Here is a 16,826-nt window from a genome sequence, read left to right as displayed (position 1 = left end):
TGTGATGCCCAGATTATGTCTCGTATACCCTAGATATCAGAGTCTAGTGGCAATGTGCGCAATTTAACATGTTCTCGTCCGGAATATGCATCTAACTTGCCGCTGGACGTTATACAGTCATCCATCATCACGAGACAAACAACTCATGTAGTAAAATGGTGTGTTTCTTTGATATTCAATATTCTTTTTTTTTTCTTTTTTCCAAAAAATTGAAATAATAGACGCGTAAATATCTTCTCAAAAGATTTTAAAATCAATAGACGCGTAAACATCTTCTCAGAAGATTATCCAAAGGGGGGTGGGGAGGCAATAAAGAATCATAAGACCAATAAAATCATACAACACCATGAATATTTAGAGGCGAAAAAAAAAAATCAGCAGTAAAAAAATATAAAAACAGGTAACTACAGATTGAACACGAACCTCGGGCCACCACAAGAAACGAAAAAAATCAGAAATATAAAGATAGAATCATGTGCAAAACAGTGTAGCCGAGACCATTGATTGGCGCGCTAAAATATCCCATTGACTGGGTCAGATTAGGTGAACGTTCGTCTGTAACGCCCACAACTCACGACGTATTTATTATAAACATTTAAACTGTGGGGTTGCCAAAGGGTCTCAGTATATATATACGAACTACAGTGCACGGTATATTATATACATATTTTATTTGCGATCATAAAATGTACGAAGTCGTCCATTACTATGTAAATTGGGTCGATTAAAAAAAAAGCTGAATATGTTTCTGTTGCCAAGGGTTTTTCACAAGTATAGTAGTAAGCAGAAAAGATCATCAAACTATACATTGTATACTGAACTGCGGTCAAGCTTAGCGAAAGGTCGTGCAACATAATCAGTCAAACAAACTTTATTAGATTAACTCGTTAAGGAACGATCATTTTCATTTGTCAATTCAAACCTTCGACCTCACACCTGTGAAAATAGAACACGCGAACTATAAAGCTGAATGGACTGATCAGTATTCACGTAGCAGGTCAAGGTCGTTAAAAACTTCCATCGTCGTATTCACGTACATGATTGTGTTCTTGATTATCCCATGGCAATTCTAGCTTTTATACATGTGCATGTAAAATTTTAAACTTTAATCTTAACAGTCACGTCGAAATATTTAATTCAACTGTCTCCTCTCAATTGGTTCTGGATTAAGGGAGCTACCATTTTATTTTGATTGGGGGTGGGGGACTTGGATGAAACATTTTGTCCTGATTTTTTTAGTTGTTATCTCTGTCCTGTCTTTCTATTTTTCAGTCTGTTAGGTCCTGACTATATTTATTAGTTTATCCTGATTTTTTTACATAAATCGTCATCCTGCCTTTTTTTTTGTCAAGTTGCTCACCCTGCCTTATCTTTTATTCAATGGACTTGATGAATTAACGTTGTACTTGAAGTGAAACCGTACTTAACTACAAAAATAACCAAATTACATACTAAAGATATTGCTCGATTTTTATAGTAAATGGGTTTGTGTTATAAACTGTTATGTTCATTATTCATATTCTTTCATAAGTTTTAGGATAGTGTGATTTTTTTTCTGATTTAGTTAACTTGATTTTGAAAAAAAAATCCCGAAATTCTAAGTAAATTCAGAAGATGTAACCAGCCATGCTTTGTTTAGAGAAAAAATGGAGATGGCAAACCATGGCACAGTGGAAGGAAATGTACTTTATAAACTCCAGCGATATACTTTCTTAATTTATAATTAACTGTTTTGCTATCCTCGGTTGAAAATTATATATTGTAAATATTTAAATAGTTGCATAGAAAACAATCAGTTTTAGACAGTGTGGTTATTCACTAAATGTATTGATAAAAGGTGACTCCATTTTTGTACATACTTTTACAGTAGTCATCCTTAATTTCTTAATATTTCGTTTATAAGTTTATCATACATGTATGATTTTGTATTTCATTTTAATACGCACGCATGCCACACGTTACTTTGGCGGATAGTTCAACAATGTTATGCAAAGCTCTATTCTTACGGTATGGAATTAAAGGATAAATTTTCAACCAATTAAAATCGAAAACAGTACATTTATATAGTTCCTTATAAACTACGACATTTCTTACAAGTATTTATTTTTTTTTAGTTCCACACATGCAAAAATAAAATCTTCGCCGATGAAACATTTCAAACCTTTTTACACCAACATGCCTTCACTGAATTCATTTGAATTTCGTGGTGACCATGATAGTACATTGCATAGTACATCTATATTCACGTGCACACATGATACGATCTTTCGGGGACAATTTGCTCGTTTATGACACGTCATTTCTGAATGACCAAACGCTTAGCTACTTTATTTTCGTTTTATAGCATGAAACAATAAAAGAGGAATGTGCAACCCATCATCAATTTGAAATGGATCAGTATTATGAGATCCTTATTATAAGTAACTACGACATTGTCAGAATAATATCCTAGCGTCAATATGAAAGAAATTAAAGTGGTTCATACATTCATCCGTATAAAAGCGGCACATGTATTTTATTTTATCCTTATATTTTTCATAGTGCGGTACAAGTGCTGCATGCATAAAGAATATTACTTAACACAAATTATTAGTATAATATTTCGACCCCACTATTTGAAATTCACAAAATACTTATTTAATTATTTCGACCAAAAATCATTGTTTTTTACGTTCGTAGTAACGTAGTACATTCCATTGTCGGTCACCTGTGTCAATTCACGTGCACACTACAATTGTTGTTGTTTTTAAATCTTTCGGCCAATGAAATGAGACGTTACAAGTTGTTTGGTTGTGATACGCCAGAATGTTATCAATGAATTATCAATCGCTAAACTTGACTGTACCTATTCAAAAACGTAAATGCAAATTTCACAAGGCTTGATCCAAATAGCCTTTTTACTGTCTAATAACTTGCAAGTACGAAAAAGACAGGAAAGAAGTATATTTTGTCTATATGTTTTGTGTTTGCACACTTTTTAAAGTTGATCATGCATTCGTTCTAAAATAAAATTTTGACCAGATAAAAGTTAAAAGATGACACAATTGGACAACCGCAATTGTTAAATCGCTTTGACGTCCGAAAAAAAGATAATAATCAACACATCCATTGTAACTTTTAAAGCCAGTTAAATCCTTTTTGCTGAAAGAACGTCCGATATCATAAAAATTCATTATCAAAACATAACAAAAACACAAGTAAAGAACGTTTAAGTATTCAATATAAATCAAAACACAAAGGTTATTCCTGATTAGTATTTCGAATTATTTTATTTAGGCGTTGAGACCCTTTGGTGACCCCACAGTTTAAATGTCTATAATAAATACGTCGTGAGTTGTGGGCGTTCACCTAATCTGACCCAGTCAATGGGATATTTTAGCGCGCCAATCAATGGTCTCGGCTACACTGTTTTGCACATGATTCTATCTCATAGATAATTTATTCATAGTAAGCAGCCATTTTTGTTGGTCGCTTGTAACATAGTCTCACTCAAATTTAAAAGGGACCACCACAAAGGGACCAAATAAACAATTGCTCATTTTATGCATTCTGAGCAATTATGCATGCTTTCCCGCGTGAATATCAGATATTTATTTGAAGTTACCCAAGCTTTATGATTGTGTCGGATAGTTTTGTTTCATCTTTATTTCAGTTTTCATTGAAAACAAATATTTGTTCTGGTTGAATGTCACGGACAGTATACACCATGCCCTCTCATGGCGTCGGAATTTTTATTTTAATTAAAGAAATATTGAAAAGCTTATTTAACCACTGTGCAATATGATATCAAAATTCTCACGTGGTTTATTCTTATGTCCTACAATTTTCTATGTATATTATTGTTCATAGTTCTGTAATTTATTTACACCATCCGTAGTAATTATTTTAAAAAAATTTAACTTGGCATGCCATACATGATAGAAAATGCGAACGTGAAAGAAAGCACTTCATCAAAGCGTCAACATGAGATTACATTTTGCGGAGGTTACATTTCGACGATTTCGTCTTTAAAAAACAAAATACGTGTATCTAAAAGGAAATTTGTATTAAATTTTTATGTTGACACCCATATCGATCTGCTGGATCTAGAATTTTACGAGAAAAAAAAACTACGGCTCTAATTTATAACTGTCATATTTTTGTTTGCATAGCGGCACAGACTGGGCTAATAATTACAAAATAACGTGGAAATGAACGTTAAAATAATTTGCAAATTCATAATTTTTATTTCCACCAATTTGTCTTGTTTTCTAATAAAAACAGTTATGAGGACGTATCTATCCGTGTTTAAAAACCTCGCCGGATCGGCGGTTGACGAAGCTTCGCTAAAAACAAAGACGTGTTATTCCATTTGCTTTTTTTTTCGTTTTTTTTTTAAATAAGAAATAATAAATTATAGAATTTATTCTATTTATAGCAACTGTACAAGTTCTTGGTACAGTTATTTTGTCACAGAATCCAGTGTACCTCGGAAATGGCGGCATTGAATCAGGATTTGCTCGTCGGCAAAAGTTAAATTTTCGATGTGGCCACAGGCCTCGACCACGCTAAATATTGTTGCAAACTGAGTCAAGGTGTCAAACAATCAAAATAAGAGTAAAATTACTTTGGTCGAGGCCTGTGGCCAATGCGAAATTTAACCAGGAAGTGTGAAATTCTTTAAGAATTTGGACATTTTGAGCGTTCCGGTTTGTTTCCGGGTATTACGTCACATTAATGACGTCACAAAAATATGATTTTTTACTATAATAACAAATAACGATATACGTAGATATGTTTTAGCTATAAAGGATCCACCTTATTTCTCTTTTATTTTTTGTCACCTCACAGGGCCAATATCGGCACTTCGTGGCCATACTCCTTTGGCGACATTGTGTATATTAAAGACATTTTGTGGGGATAAAACTTATTTAAGCAGGAAATGGGCAGTAAATCAATGACAGTAAAAGTCTTGCAAGGTGCATGATAAAACAAAATTATGATTGCTTATTCAATATCCAGAGTAAACAAAATAAATGACCGTAATATGATATTTATTTTAAATATTCATAGTGTCCCAAGTTCGCTGTAAATATTAAAAAAAATAATTCAATACAAATCTTAAGGTGAACGAAATTCAAAGAATGAACACACCCTGAAAAGTATTCCAGAACAATTCTGATGCTGAAAGAATGCTGTAGAGAATCATCTAGGATTGTAAAGTTATGTCATCATTCATTGCTCATAAAGTGTTGTTTATTTAGGAAATTGACATAGAAAATCTGACCTGGTTACAACAGTTACTGCCAATTGGATTACAACAAAAACTATTTCAAATATCCAACATACTAACTTTTAATTGTTAGAATTTAATGTCATTGATTACTACATAGTCTAATAAAGAAGAAATGTGTGTCTGCCGTAACAAACTATATGCCTGGTATCCTTGTGTGTCTGCCGTAACAAATTATAAGCCTGGTATCCTTGAAAAGTTTGTATATCCAGTATGCATGAATTAAATGTAAGTAGGAAACATTAATGATTTTAAACACATGTGAATACATCTGTACTTGTATGCATAAAATATTATTTGCTATTTTCAGGTAAAAAAGGGTACTCTGCAACAGCAACAAATTAAAAACCTAGAAATGAAAGAACAAGTTTTCGGAAAACATCTTTACAAGAGGCAGTCATACTTCTAGTTCCATCTATGGTGTATTTAGAAATAAAAGATGATATATCTTCACAATGAAACAAAGAAGCTGGGATATAATGTAAAACTAAATAGACCCATGCCTATTTGGGTATGGATTATATGATAAATATGTTGAAGAGGCAGAAGTAAAGAAAATATTGAAAATATCGGACCTGAAATGATGATATGGACATTGACTGCATTCACAACAGATAGACAACTTTATATTTATTATAGCCCAGCTTTTTTAATATAATTATCAAAATTCTCCTAAAGTATCGAAAACAGATTTTGAAAGTTGTAAAATAACAAATTAGAGGTGTTACGGTATATTTGGTATTATTTGAAATATTCTACATCCCATTCTGTCTTAATTTTACAATTAATGTGCTAAAATAAATTGCCTAAAAAATAATCTCAGTAATATTATCTATATGATCTATAGTTAGACATTTGAACTAGATGTTAATGATACCCAAGAAACAAAGGTGAAATATGTGTCGTATCAGTGTTCTCCAAAGAGCATTTTTAAAGATTCTTTGAGAAACATTTTTATCTTAGATTTATTTTAAAATTTGGCTTACCCTGATGTTTACTGCAAAAATTACTATTTTGTTATTTGGCACTATGTCTGGATTCTATTTGCAATTTCTTGGGAGAACACTGAGAACATTTACAATTAAATGTATTGGCCAGATCATTGTTATGAAAACTTGTAAATTAATTGTTCTTCATTTTATTATACCACCACTATAGTAGTGGGGGCTATATTGCAATCAGTCTGTTTGTCCATCAAATCTTTTCATCGCACTTAAAACTACTATACAGAATGTTTCCATAACTGTTTAGAAGCTTAACCGTGATGAGTTGTAAAGAAGGATTTAAGATACCTACTACCTGTTTGCAAATACTCAAAATATTTCTATATATTGAATGAATTTAAAAAAGTTGGGAAACGTTTCTCCAATACTACTAAACATAATGACTTCATATTTGATCCGCAGCTCAATAGTTATGAGTAGTTATTCTGTACAGAACTGTAACAGTGTAAGATATAGTATCTTATATTTGGCCTTTTTAGTTTAATTTGTTATGTTTGTAGAAAGATGAAATTGAGACTGTTTTAGAAAGGGTACAATTGCAGCTTCCGTCTTAAAAAAGACAAGAGTGGGAAAGTTATACTGCATCTTTTATATGATTAAAAGAGACATCAACCTCATGACAGAAAAAAGCAAAAGTCATGTAGAGGTATATGGTCTAAAATAATAGACAAGTAAAAATATTAAGTTCTTAATTACCAAAATCTAAAAATAAATTGGTTAATAAATTTAACTGAGATGATCAAAAAGTATCTGTTTGTAGGCTTCTTCAAGAAAGACAGTTGTAAAGCCTTATACAACATTATAATCTCTCAGTAACTTTGTAACATTCAGGTTTCCTTCAATTTTATTTACTAAATGAACTATTTGGAATATACACGGCCAAGTTTTAAACACTTCTAAATAAATTCAAATTTTCAAGTTTTATGATTATTAGAATGTAAAACATTAATTGGAACAATTTTAATCCAGAAAAAAAAAATATTCCTGGTTTTAAAAATGGAAGATTCAATATTATTTTTCCCTACAAAGATTTTAAAGTTTGAAGAAGATATATACATGCTGCAGTTATTCTTGTGTAGGGAGAGCAATTTTGTAAATTGTGTTAACCAGGCTATCTATTAAGTGTGAAAAAAAACTTGCTTTTAAAGTGCTTGGCATATTTGATGTGCAATTGTAGTTGATCTTGTGGCCTTAAACATGAAACTGTTTAAATTTCAAATGTTCATATAAGGTGTTTGTTGTTGTTTTTATAGTGTAGTAATATTAACAATGTTTACATAAATGTGTGTGTGTGATTTAAAGATATGCTGTTTTATAATTTAAGAGAGCATAATAATGTAAAAAGTTAGCATAGATTAAGTGAATAAGACTTTATACTTGCTGACAGGGTTTTATATCTAACTGTGACACTATTATTTTAATTAATTGATATTTTAGAATATATGTTTGAATGGGTAGACATCATTGATGTTCAGCGTTTGACTTGTTAAGCAATGATGAAACAATTTTGATACAATGTTACTAGCCTCATACAAAAGCAGTTGTTTGACAATAGATTGATGATGCATTCACAGAAATAAGTTTGAAAGGGCCCAAATAATTTACACAAAATGTCTGACTTTCTCTGAAAATTTATGTCTATTGTTTTTATTTTACAAGGGGACAAAAAATAGCCTTTTCTCCCCTTTAAGAAAGGAAGACATATTGTTTTAGTATGATTTCTTCTTCCTCTGGTATCACAGCAATATAGCCCTTTTCTGTGCTGATGCACCATAAAGCAATCACCAATCAATCTTCCTCTGGTTATTTTTGTTCACTTACAACATTTTCTAGGTCATAAATTGTTTATTCTTTTGACATTCTTCAGATATTTATAAAAAGAAACTGAAACAATATGTATTTAAACTTATGCTTTTCATGTTTGATCAAAATTTGGGGAGATTAGAAATAGGAAATGAAATTCTCTCTTAATTCATTTTTAAGCTCACCTAGCCTAAAGGGCCATTTAATTCCAGGAAAATGCTACTACCCAGATATATTTATTTATATTTCAGAATAATGTATTTGTTCAGCCGGAATAAAAGATGTGAACTGTCTGATTTTTTTTTTCTTCTGGCCTTCCGTGTTTATTAATGGTACCCTGTCAAGTGTGTAATAGTTTTTATACAAGTGAAAGTAGAGAAAGAAGAGAACAAAAATATAAGTAGGCCTTTACTGTGTTTTTTCACCTTCAGTTCATTATGATTAGTATTATTTTTGTATGGCTTTGACAAATACTTGATGTGCCAATTTATTTTTGTTTTTATATATTAAACATTATGTTTATAAGTTCATTATTTAGATATCTAGGGCTAAATAAACGTATATCATGAACTGTACATAATTTCATAAAGCACTGCCTTACAAGAAACAAGTAAATCTCCACATTAAGGTAGCTGGGGTGTCTTCTTCCATCTTGGATTTTGAAATAGCAGATAACAATCAGTCTAGATCTGTAATGAAATGTGCAAATTTCACGAGTAGTGTGTAATTCATGTGGAATACCTTTCATGTTAATATAGTAAAATATGTGTTGATTCATATGTTACGGCTGTATTTAAAAAAAGAAATATTTTTATTTGATTCTTTTTTTTCAACTTTGCCACATAAGTGGAGATAACTCAGGTAAAGTAACTTTTATAATAAAATGTGATGTGAATTTACCTATCTTATTATGTAGGAAGAAAATGAGTCTGGGAACCCAATGGGCCAAGTGAGCTTTTCTCATCACTTGGCGTCTGTTGTCTATTTTCGTCGTCGTCCAAAATCTTCTCCTCTGAAACTACTGGGCCAAATTTAACAAAACTTGGCCACAATCATTATTTGGGTATCTAGTTAAAAAAATGTGTCCGATGATCCCGCTTGCCAACCAAGATGGCAGACATGGCTTAAAATAGAACATAGGGGTAAAATGCTAGTTCTGTCTATTATTTTGAAAACCGTTATAAATAGAGAAAATCTGACAGGGCAAAAATGTTCAGAATGTTAAGCTCTACCAATTGTTCATACGACTTCTTATATGAGTTATTGCCCTTAAATGATAAATTTAACCTTTTTTTTTTTTCATTTTTGCCTATTATCTTGAAAATTATGATAGATAGAGAGAAACTTTGATTGCAAAAATGATCAGGAAGACAAGTTCTACAAATAAGTCTCATAATCGAAATTGTCAGTCGACTCCTTACTAAAGTTATTGCCCTTTAATGACGATATTTACCAATTTTCTGCGTTTTTGCCTTATATCTTGAAAATTATAATAGATAGATAGAATCTTCAATAAGCAAGACTCGATCTACAATATTGACAATATGGAGTAAATGGTCTGACGGCTCCTTATTGGAGTTATTGCCCTTTAATGACGATTTTTACCATTTTTTTTGCGTTTTGCCATCTATGATAAAAAATATAATAGATAAATAGACACTTTAAATTACAAAAATAAACAGCAAGGCAAGATCTACTATAAAATCAAATTTTGCTGATATAGTTAGTAGACTGTCACTCTTTATAGGATTGATTGCCCTTAAATGAGGATTCTTTTTTACCCTCTTGTGTGTTTTGAGCAAAAACTAAAAAAGATAGAGAGAAATTAAACAGACTAAATGATCAGTAAAACAAGATCAACAAAACAGAGATTTTTGTCATGAATTCTATTCTTGTCTACAATATTGGAGAGTGTCCTTTATTAAATATGCACTGTGTGTGCCACATAAACCAAGGTGTGCGACACAGGCTCTTTAGTTTCTTTTTCTTATCTGAAAGCATATTATTAGAGCTATCTTCTCATAGTTTATCTTTAAATTCTATGGTGTAGTTTTCATTTTAATCACACAAAATTGGGTTTTCCATGCATAATCTATACAAAATCTGACAAATTTGCACAACCTGTTGCGTGAAAAAAGTCTGGTGACCATACTTTTTATATTTTTGAAAAAAAGCATGTTATAAACTACTTGACAAATTATTAAAAAATTCTATGGATATTAATTTAGACCCCCAATCTACCTTAAATCGTCAACCTTTTAAGAAATGATAGTCTTTTTTTATAAGAAAATAAAGGCCATGCACATTAAATGTTATCCTATGACATAGGATAGTACAAAGCAAGATTCATATCACATTATCATATTCTTGTCCTGAATATACAATTCATTTGCCACTGGATGTTACAGCCATTCATCTAGCCATCATCCACAATAACAGAAAAAAGTATTTGACAATGAGAGGATTGTAATTTCTATTTATCTGAAGTTAAAAATTAGAAACAGTGGTCAAAACACCCACGAATCTCGAAATTTAAGCAATTGGATGATGTTTTTTTATAAAATGTAAAATGGTAAGGATATTTTGTATTTTTTTCAATACCTGTAAATTTTTATCAGTATTTTTTTAATAGTTATATTTCAGAATATTCTAATGTTTATCTTATTATAAGAACTTTCAATTCTATTTTCGATTTTGTTCTTGTTTGATTAAATTTTTTCAACTCAGCCATATAAGGGGAGATAACTTATTTTTATAAAGGAATGTATAGTTAATTTACCTATTTTGTTTTGAAGCAAGAAAAAGAATTCTGTTACACAATTTTTTTTTATTTCCTTATAAGAGCTTACTTATCATATTTTATTTTGAAATTCTATCATTCAGTTTTCCTTCTATTTACACAAAATTGAATTTTCCATGAATAATCTAAACACATCTGACAATTTTGCACAACCTGTAAGTTGAAAAAAGTTCTATGACTCATACCTTTTATTATAGTTTTGAAAAAAAGCATGATATAAATTATATTTTGGCAAAGTATTAAAAAATTCTATTATTTTTCATATAGACCCCCTATCTACTTTAATAAATTTTTATTACATACTGAAAGAATAATTTTGGGAAGGGGTTTGCCTGAAATAAAAATCTTTCTTAAAGTATTGTGAAAGTTGGATGTTCATGGAAAATATATCTTTTTTGTGTTATCAATTTAACTCAGATTATTCAAACTTTTTTAGAATGTATGAGTATATAATGAAGATATGGACTTGACTCTATGTTCAAGTTTGTAGATTTTTTTTGGAGTTTAAAAGATTGTGAGTTAAAGGCAAACGCTTAGCAGCAATATGGATGAGGGGTATCCATCTTTTATTATATTTTATTTACTTTATCTAAAATTGAGTAAGAAATTGAAAAGCTAGAAAATATCTCTGCTTGGAAACTATCTATATTTGTACTATGGGAACATTTTTTACCAATAAATCATCTGGGATTATCTGTGCTGATCACACAGATAAGTAACTTCTCTTAGCATTTTAAATTCTAAAAAAAATTAATTGACTTGGTCAGAATGATATTGAATTATAAAAAAGTTTATTTGAATACATTTTTTGAAATTTGACATTAAATCAATACCAAAATTTTGCCACTTCTGTATTTATTAAAGGAATTGTTTGCTGTTTTCTTGTGTTTATAGTAATTTAATTTACAAAACATTTGTAATACAGATTCAGTTATGTTTAAATTTGTTCATTATCCATGTTTTTAGTTCTACACCAATAAAATTGGCAAATTCATTGTTTTGAAGTTTCTGTTGATCACTCCTAGTCTTCACCTTATTTTTGTAAAGCAGCCATAACAAATGTAAATAAATTTTACCATTTACCATTCATTTTATACATCGGTCATATATTTCATTTCATAGTTTTAAAGAATTTAATATTTTTATGGATTTGATTTTTGAAGTTTTTGTTAACAGTTTTATGATTCAAGTGTATCAGTATATCAGATTGGATATCTATACTTTAAGAGGATTTTGTATTGCAATGTTTTTCATCAAGCAAAAAAAAAGGATTAGTAACTTGTTAAATTTGATTTTGTATGATAACATTATTCTAAATCATTTTCAAATGTAATAAATACTGTATTTTGGATAATCTTCAATGATTTACTACAATAAACAAAATAAATGCATGAAAAAAGTTCTGAATTAACATTTTATGATCAGGAATATAGTTAATAAGAAATGAAATAGAATATGTAAATAAAATGTCATAATATTAGATGTAAATTTTTTTAGAAAAAATATTTAATCCATGTAACAATTAGGTAGTTTTATACGTACACATTATACTTACATCAATTTAAAACCTAAGATTTGGTTAAAAAGTCAGTGTTAAAATAATAACATATAACTTTTTTTGGAAGTTCTTGCATACATTGGTAATTTTTTAGGATAGTCAAAATGGCAAAAGCAATGAGTGTACTTTTCATAGAGATCAAAATTAAGGTTCTGTGAGAATGAATAGTTTTGATTGAACTATATGTATTCTTTGTATAATTGCACAAGTATTTAGATTTTACATTTTTTTTCTCCATATTCCCCCTTAATATTCAATCCAAATTATAGTAAAATCCCTGGACCTGACCTTCTGGTATTTAGTTATTGAAATACATCACTATTACTCTAGATTACTCTAGTCATCTACAACACTTCCTTTTTGAAAGTACTAACATATGTAAGATATTTTGGGATCGTATCATTACCAAATATTTAGCTATTAATTATTTCAAAGAAACAAGGACATTACCTTAATCAGGAAGATTTTTATCAGTCATTAAGCTTTTGATTTTGCCATTTTATAAAAGACTTTCTGTTTTGAATTTTCCTTGGAATTTCGGTATTTTTGTTATTTTACTTTTTAAATCGTTACAGGTGTTTTTTAGATTATACCTGTTTATATTCAGTAATCATTTTTTGGTACTCATAGATGTATAAAACATGTTATTATAAACCAGTGCTTAGCATATAAATGCAATGTTGTTTTTAGACTAGTTTTATCAGATATAATATTAAAAAATATATTAATGTAAAATTTTTAATTAAACACCTTTTATTTGAATTTGCAGATGATTTATTTTCTTTAGACAGATATTCAAATAATTAAGTAAAGCATAGTGTTTCACATGAATTGTTATTATGGAGTCTATAAAAGGGGCATTAGCTACGAGATATAAAAAAAATTAAAATATGAAATTTTTTTTCATTCATTAATGAAAGTGAAATAGTGAAATATTAATTCGCTTTTAGCAGGCAATTTTGTGCAAATTTGTCAAATATGCAAAGAAACATCGCTGATGAATTATTCACTTGCAAGTTAATAATTTGACCTCATTGAATACATATTCATGTGACCTTCAATTTAACCCCTTAGCTGGACATGGGTTACGCATGTATTTAGCTATGAAAAGGAAAAGAATGTCAACATTGAAAGTGAAACAAGGATGAATCACATGGTTGACTGATTCGATCCACAAAAAATCATTCTTATACAGGTAAAAACAATGATAAACATACTTTTAAACCTACAATATTGAATCAAACAGACTTAGAAACATAGAATTGCATGTGGTCACTATCTATTTATTTTTATGTTTATATTGGGTTATATGACCGTCAGCAGTCTTCGGAGGACATCTCGATCATCTTGACGGTTAATTAGATGACGTCTATACAAAAATACACACAAAATGTTGATACACATATTGAGGCCATGCATTGTTAACTGTTTGTGTTTGGACTTTTTTAAATTTTGAATACATTTAAGTATGTTATAAATCAAATATAAGAATTTGAGTCAAATCGGTAAACATGATTTTGACAGCTAATGCCCCTTTAAGTTATTTTTTTACTATTATATGTATTTCAGTGATTCATTATGAATCACTGTTAAGAATCTTAACACAAATCAGTCATGACTTAGATATAATATTGATCAATCTATTATTTAAAAGTACCCAACAAACAATCAAACAGGTAAAAATCATGTTAAGAAAATTTCTTGGAAGGTTTTTGTATAAATAACCTTTAATTTGGAATTTATGTGCAGGAATTGTTTAATTAAAGTACTATTTAAATCAGATGGTAGATACCAAAGTGACATTCATAAGTCACAGAAAAACTGACAATTCAATGTCAAAAAAATACTAAAAGACAAACAACAGTCTACAAAACCAGTATTGTCAAACATTTTTGTGTGAATTTATTAATGTGATTGTTGAAAACTGGAAAAAAACTAGATTTATTATCACCATATTCGGAAATGCTATACAGTATATGCAAATAATGATATCAAAATTTAAAAATTGGATTTTTCTATTGTCTTGTCTACTACAAAAGTCACAAAATGCAAGACACAGGGATTACAATCCAGCGATGGTGATGGCATAAAATATTTGTATAAAGCTTTACTTTTCAGAAAGTAGAAGACCTGGATGATTCATACTTTGTGTGCAGATACATTTATCTAAAAAAGTTTCCTTCTGTCATATATCCATTGTCCTTTACCTTATTTTCATGATTTAGTGAATGCTGGAACAAAAATTACAGTTTTTATTTGTCGAGTGAAATACTAACTTATTGTGAGTAATAGGATAAATATTTTTATATATGGGTTCCTTGCAATGGCTTCATATCAGTCAGTAAGGGTTCACCTGACATCGACATCATTTCATGGATCAGTGATTACTGTTAAAGTTACATGGTCAACTATATTTGGTGTCTGGAATGATTGAAAGGTGTACATGTCTGTATGGCAGGTGTCATATGACATTGTCTTTATTCAGGGTTAATTGGTCAGTGATAAGTTTTCGTGAATTTGTCAGTTAATCAGATACTACCAGCAATACTTAAACTATATTTGGTGTATGGCATGATTGTTAGGTGTACATGTCTGTCTGTCAGGGTTCATATTACCTTTGCTCATTTTCATGGTTCATTGGTCAATGTTAAGATTTTGTGGTTTAAACCGTTTCTCGGGTACTATAAGCGATATGACCTATATATTTGGTGTATGGAATGATTGTCAGGTGTACATGTCTGTCTGGCATTATTCATCTGACTGTGACCTCATTTTCAAAGAACATTGATAATAATAAGTTTATACAATACTTGTAGTAAAACCTTCATATTACAGACTATCAACATAAATTCATATGTTAAGCAGGCGAGACATTTTAGATTGTGCACTCTTGTTATTACAAAAGAAATGTTGCTCAATTATAAAATTATTGCAAGATGTTTGAATTAATGTTAAACAAAGAAAAATAATATAAAACTAGGAATTGCATTTTACAAGAAAAGAATATTTTTCATGTTTGTATTAAGAAGTAGACTATTTGATTGGATAATTTTTGAAGAGTGGAGGATACTGTGTAAATTCTCTCTTTTACTCTTTATGCTTATGTTTTTTGTCTGCTTTAAGAATAAAAATCACATAATACCTGTTGTTAAAAGTTGAATGGCATTGTATTTGGTAATAAGAAAAACTGATTTGGATGTCGTTAAAAAAATATCAATTTGAATATACATGACTTGATATTTGAACATCATCTATCTTTATATGTTTTGTCTCTGAGGAGACTTCAAAATACACTTGAAACTTTTTTCAAGATTTCAACATTGCTGACTGAACATTCCATTTCCAAACGCAATATTCCAGCAGCACCCGCATATTGAGTATATATCTCCTAGTTTAAACGATATTCACTTGATTCCTCTCATGATCTCCTAAATAGAGGGTTGCTGCTTACAAGGACCATATTAAACCAAGGTTTCCAAGTAGTAAAGTTGGAGCCGTTCCTATGAAAATGTTGAAGATACCATCATGAGTTGGTTGACAGTTAAGAATCTTTTCAGAACAACATTTTTGCGATATCGGGGCAAAATTCTGCATTTGTTTTTTCTGCAGATTTAAGTTTTGTAATTTTTAACAAAGTTGAAATATTTCAAGAAGGAATCTAGAGAGCAGTCCGTTTGATTTTTACCTTGTACATGCTTTTATTTGTATGCCACAACACAGAATGACAAAGTAACAAGATAGTACAATCGATCAACTGGAAGTACAAACTAAATAAGGGGCCATAAAGGGGGAAAAAAACGCAATTTTTATAACTTTGCTTGAATTGCTTATTTTTGACCAATTTTAATGAGGTTTAAGTAATGGCTAAATGAGCTGTCCGTTTGATTTTTACCCTGTTCAGGGTTGGACCTCTGCGGTCGTATCCAGCTGCGCTCGGCGAAGCAATTTATTTTATTATAGAAAACCAGGATATCCAATTCAATGAAATATAGGTGTAAATAATATCATTTACATAGGAACATAATAATAATCTGCGTTTTAAGTGATGATTTGTCCATGGAAATGCATTTATCATGACATTTAGAGCAAGGGTCTTTCCAAATCCTGGTCCGTTAGCACCCTTTTTAAAGTTGTTGTGTTCAATAATTTTTAAATGACCGCAAAAATTTGCAGCCGTATAATGGTATGCCAATGGCGATGTCGTCGTCGCCTGAAGACATTTGGTTTCCAGACAAGAACTTAAGTACAAGTGTATGGATCTCTATGAAATTTTACCACAAGAAGAATATTGAGTTAAATCGTTTACATCTTTCTAGTTTCCTGAAAATAACTTGAGTATAGGTGTATTGATTTGTATGAAATCGTTCCACAAGGTTCCATACCGCAAAA

General features: G+C 30.1%; 1 protein-coding gene across 1 annotated transcript in view; it reads left to right on the top strand.

Annotated features, from left to right (window-relative positions):
• Nucleotides 1-15,578, top strand: part of LOC127712483 (uncharacterized) — a 108,580-nt gene extending 93,002 nt beyond the window's left edge. Inside the window, exon 7 of the mRNA XM_052218946.1 lies at nucleotides 5,583-15,578. Within this exon, the coding sequence (XP_052074906.1) occupies nucleotides 5,583-5,617 (35 nt within the window). The 3' untranslated portion in view covers nucleotides 5,618-15,578. The remainder of the gene's footprint in view (nucleotides 1-5,582) is intronic.
• Nucleotides 15,579-16,826: the final 1,248 nt, after the last annotated feature.

This window comes from Mytilus californianus, unplaced genomic scaffold, assembly GCF_021869535.1.
Source record: "Mytilus californianus isolate M0D057914Y unplaced genomic scaffold, xbMytCali1.0.p SCAF_8, whole genome shotgun sequence".
NCBI classification, from domain to species: domain Eukaryota; kingdom Metazoa; phylum Mollusca; class Bivalvia; order Mytilida; family Mytilidae; genus Mytilus; species Mytilus californianus.
The sequence above is the reverse complement of the archived record's forward strand: the minus strand, read 5'-3'. Positions and strand labels throughout refer to the sequence as shown.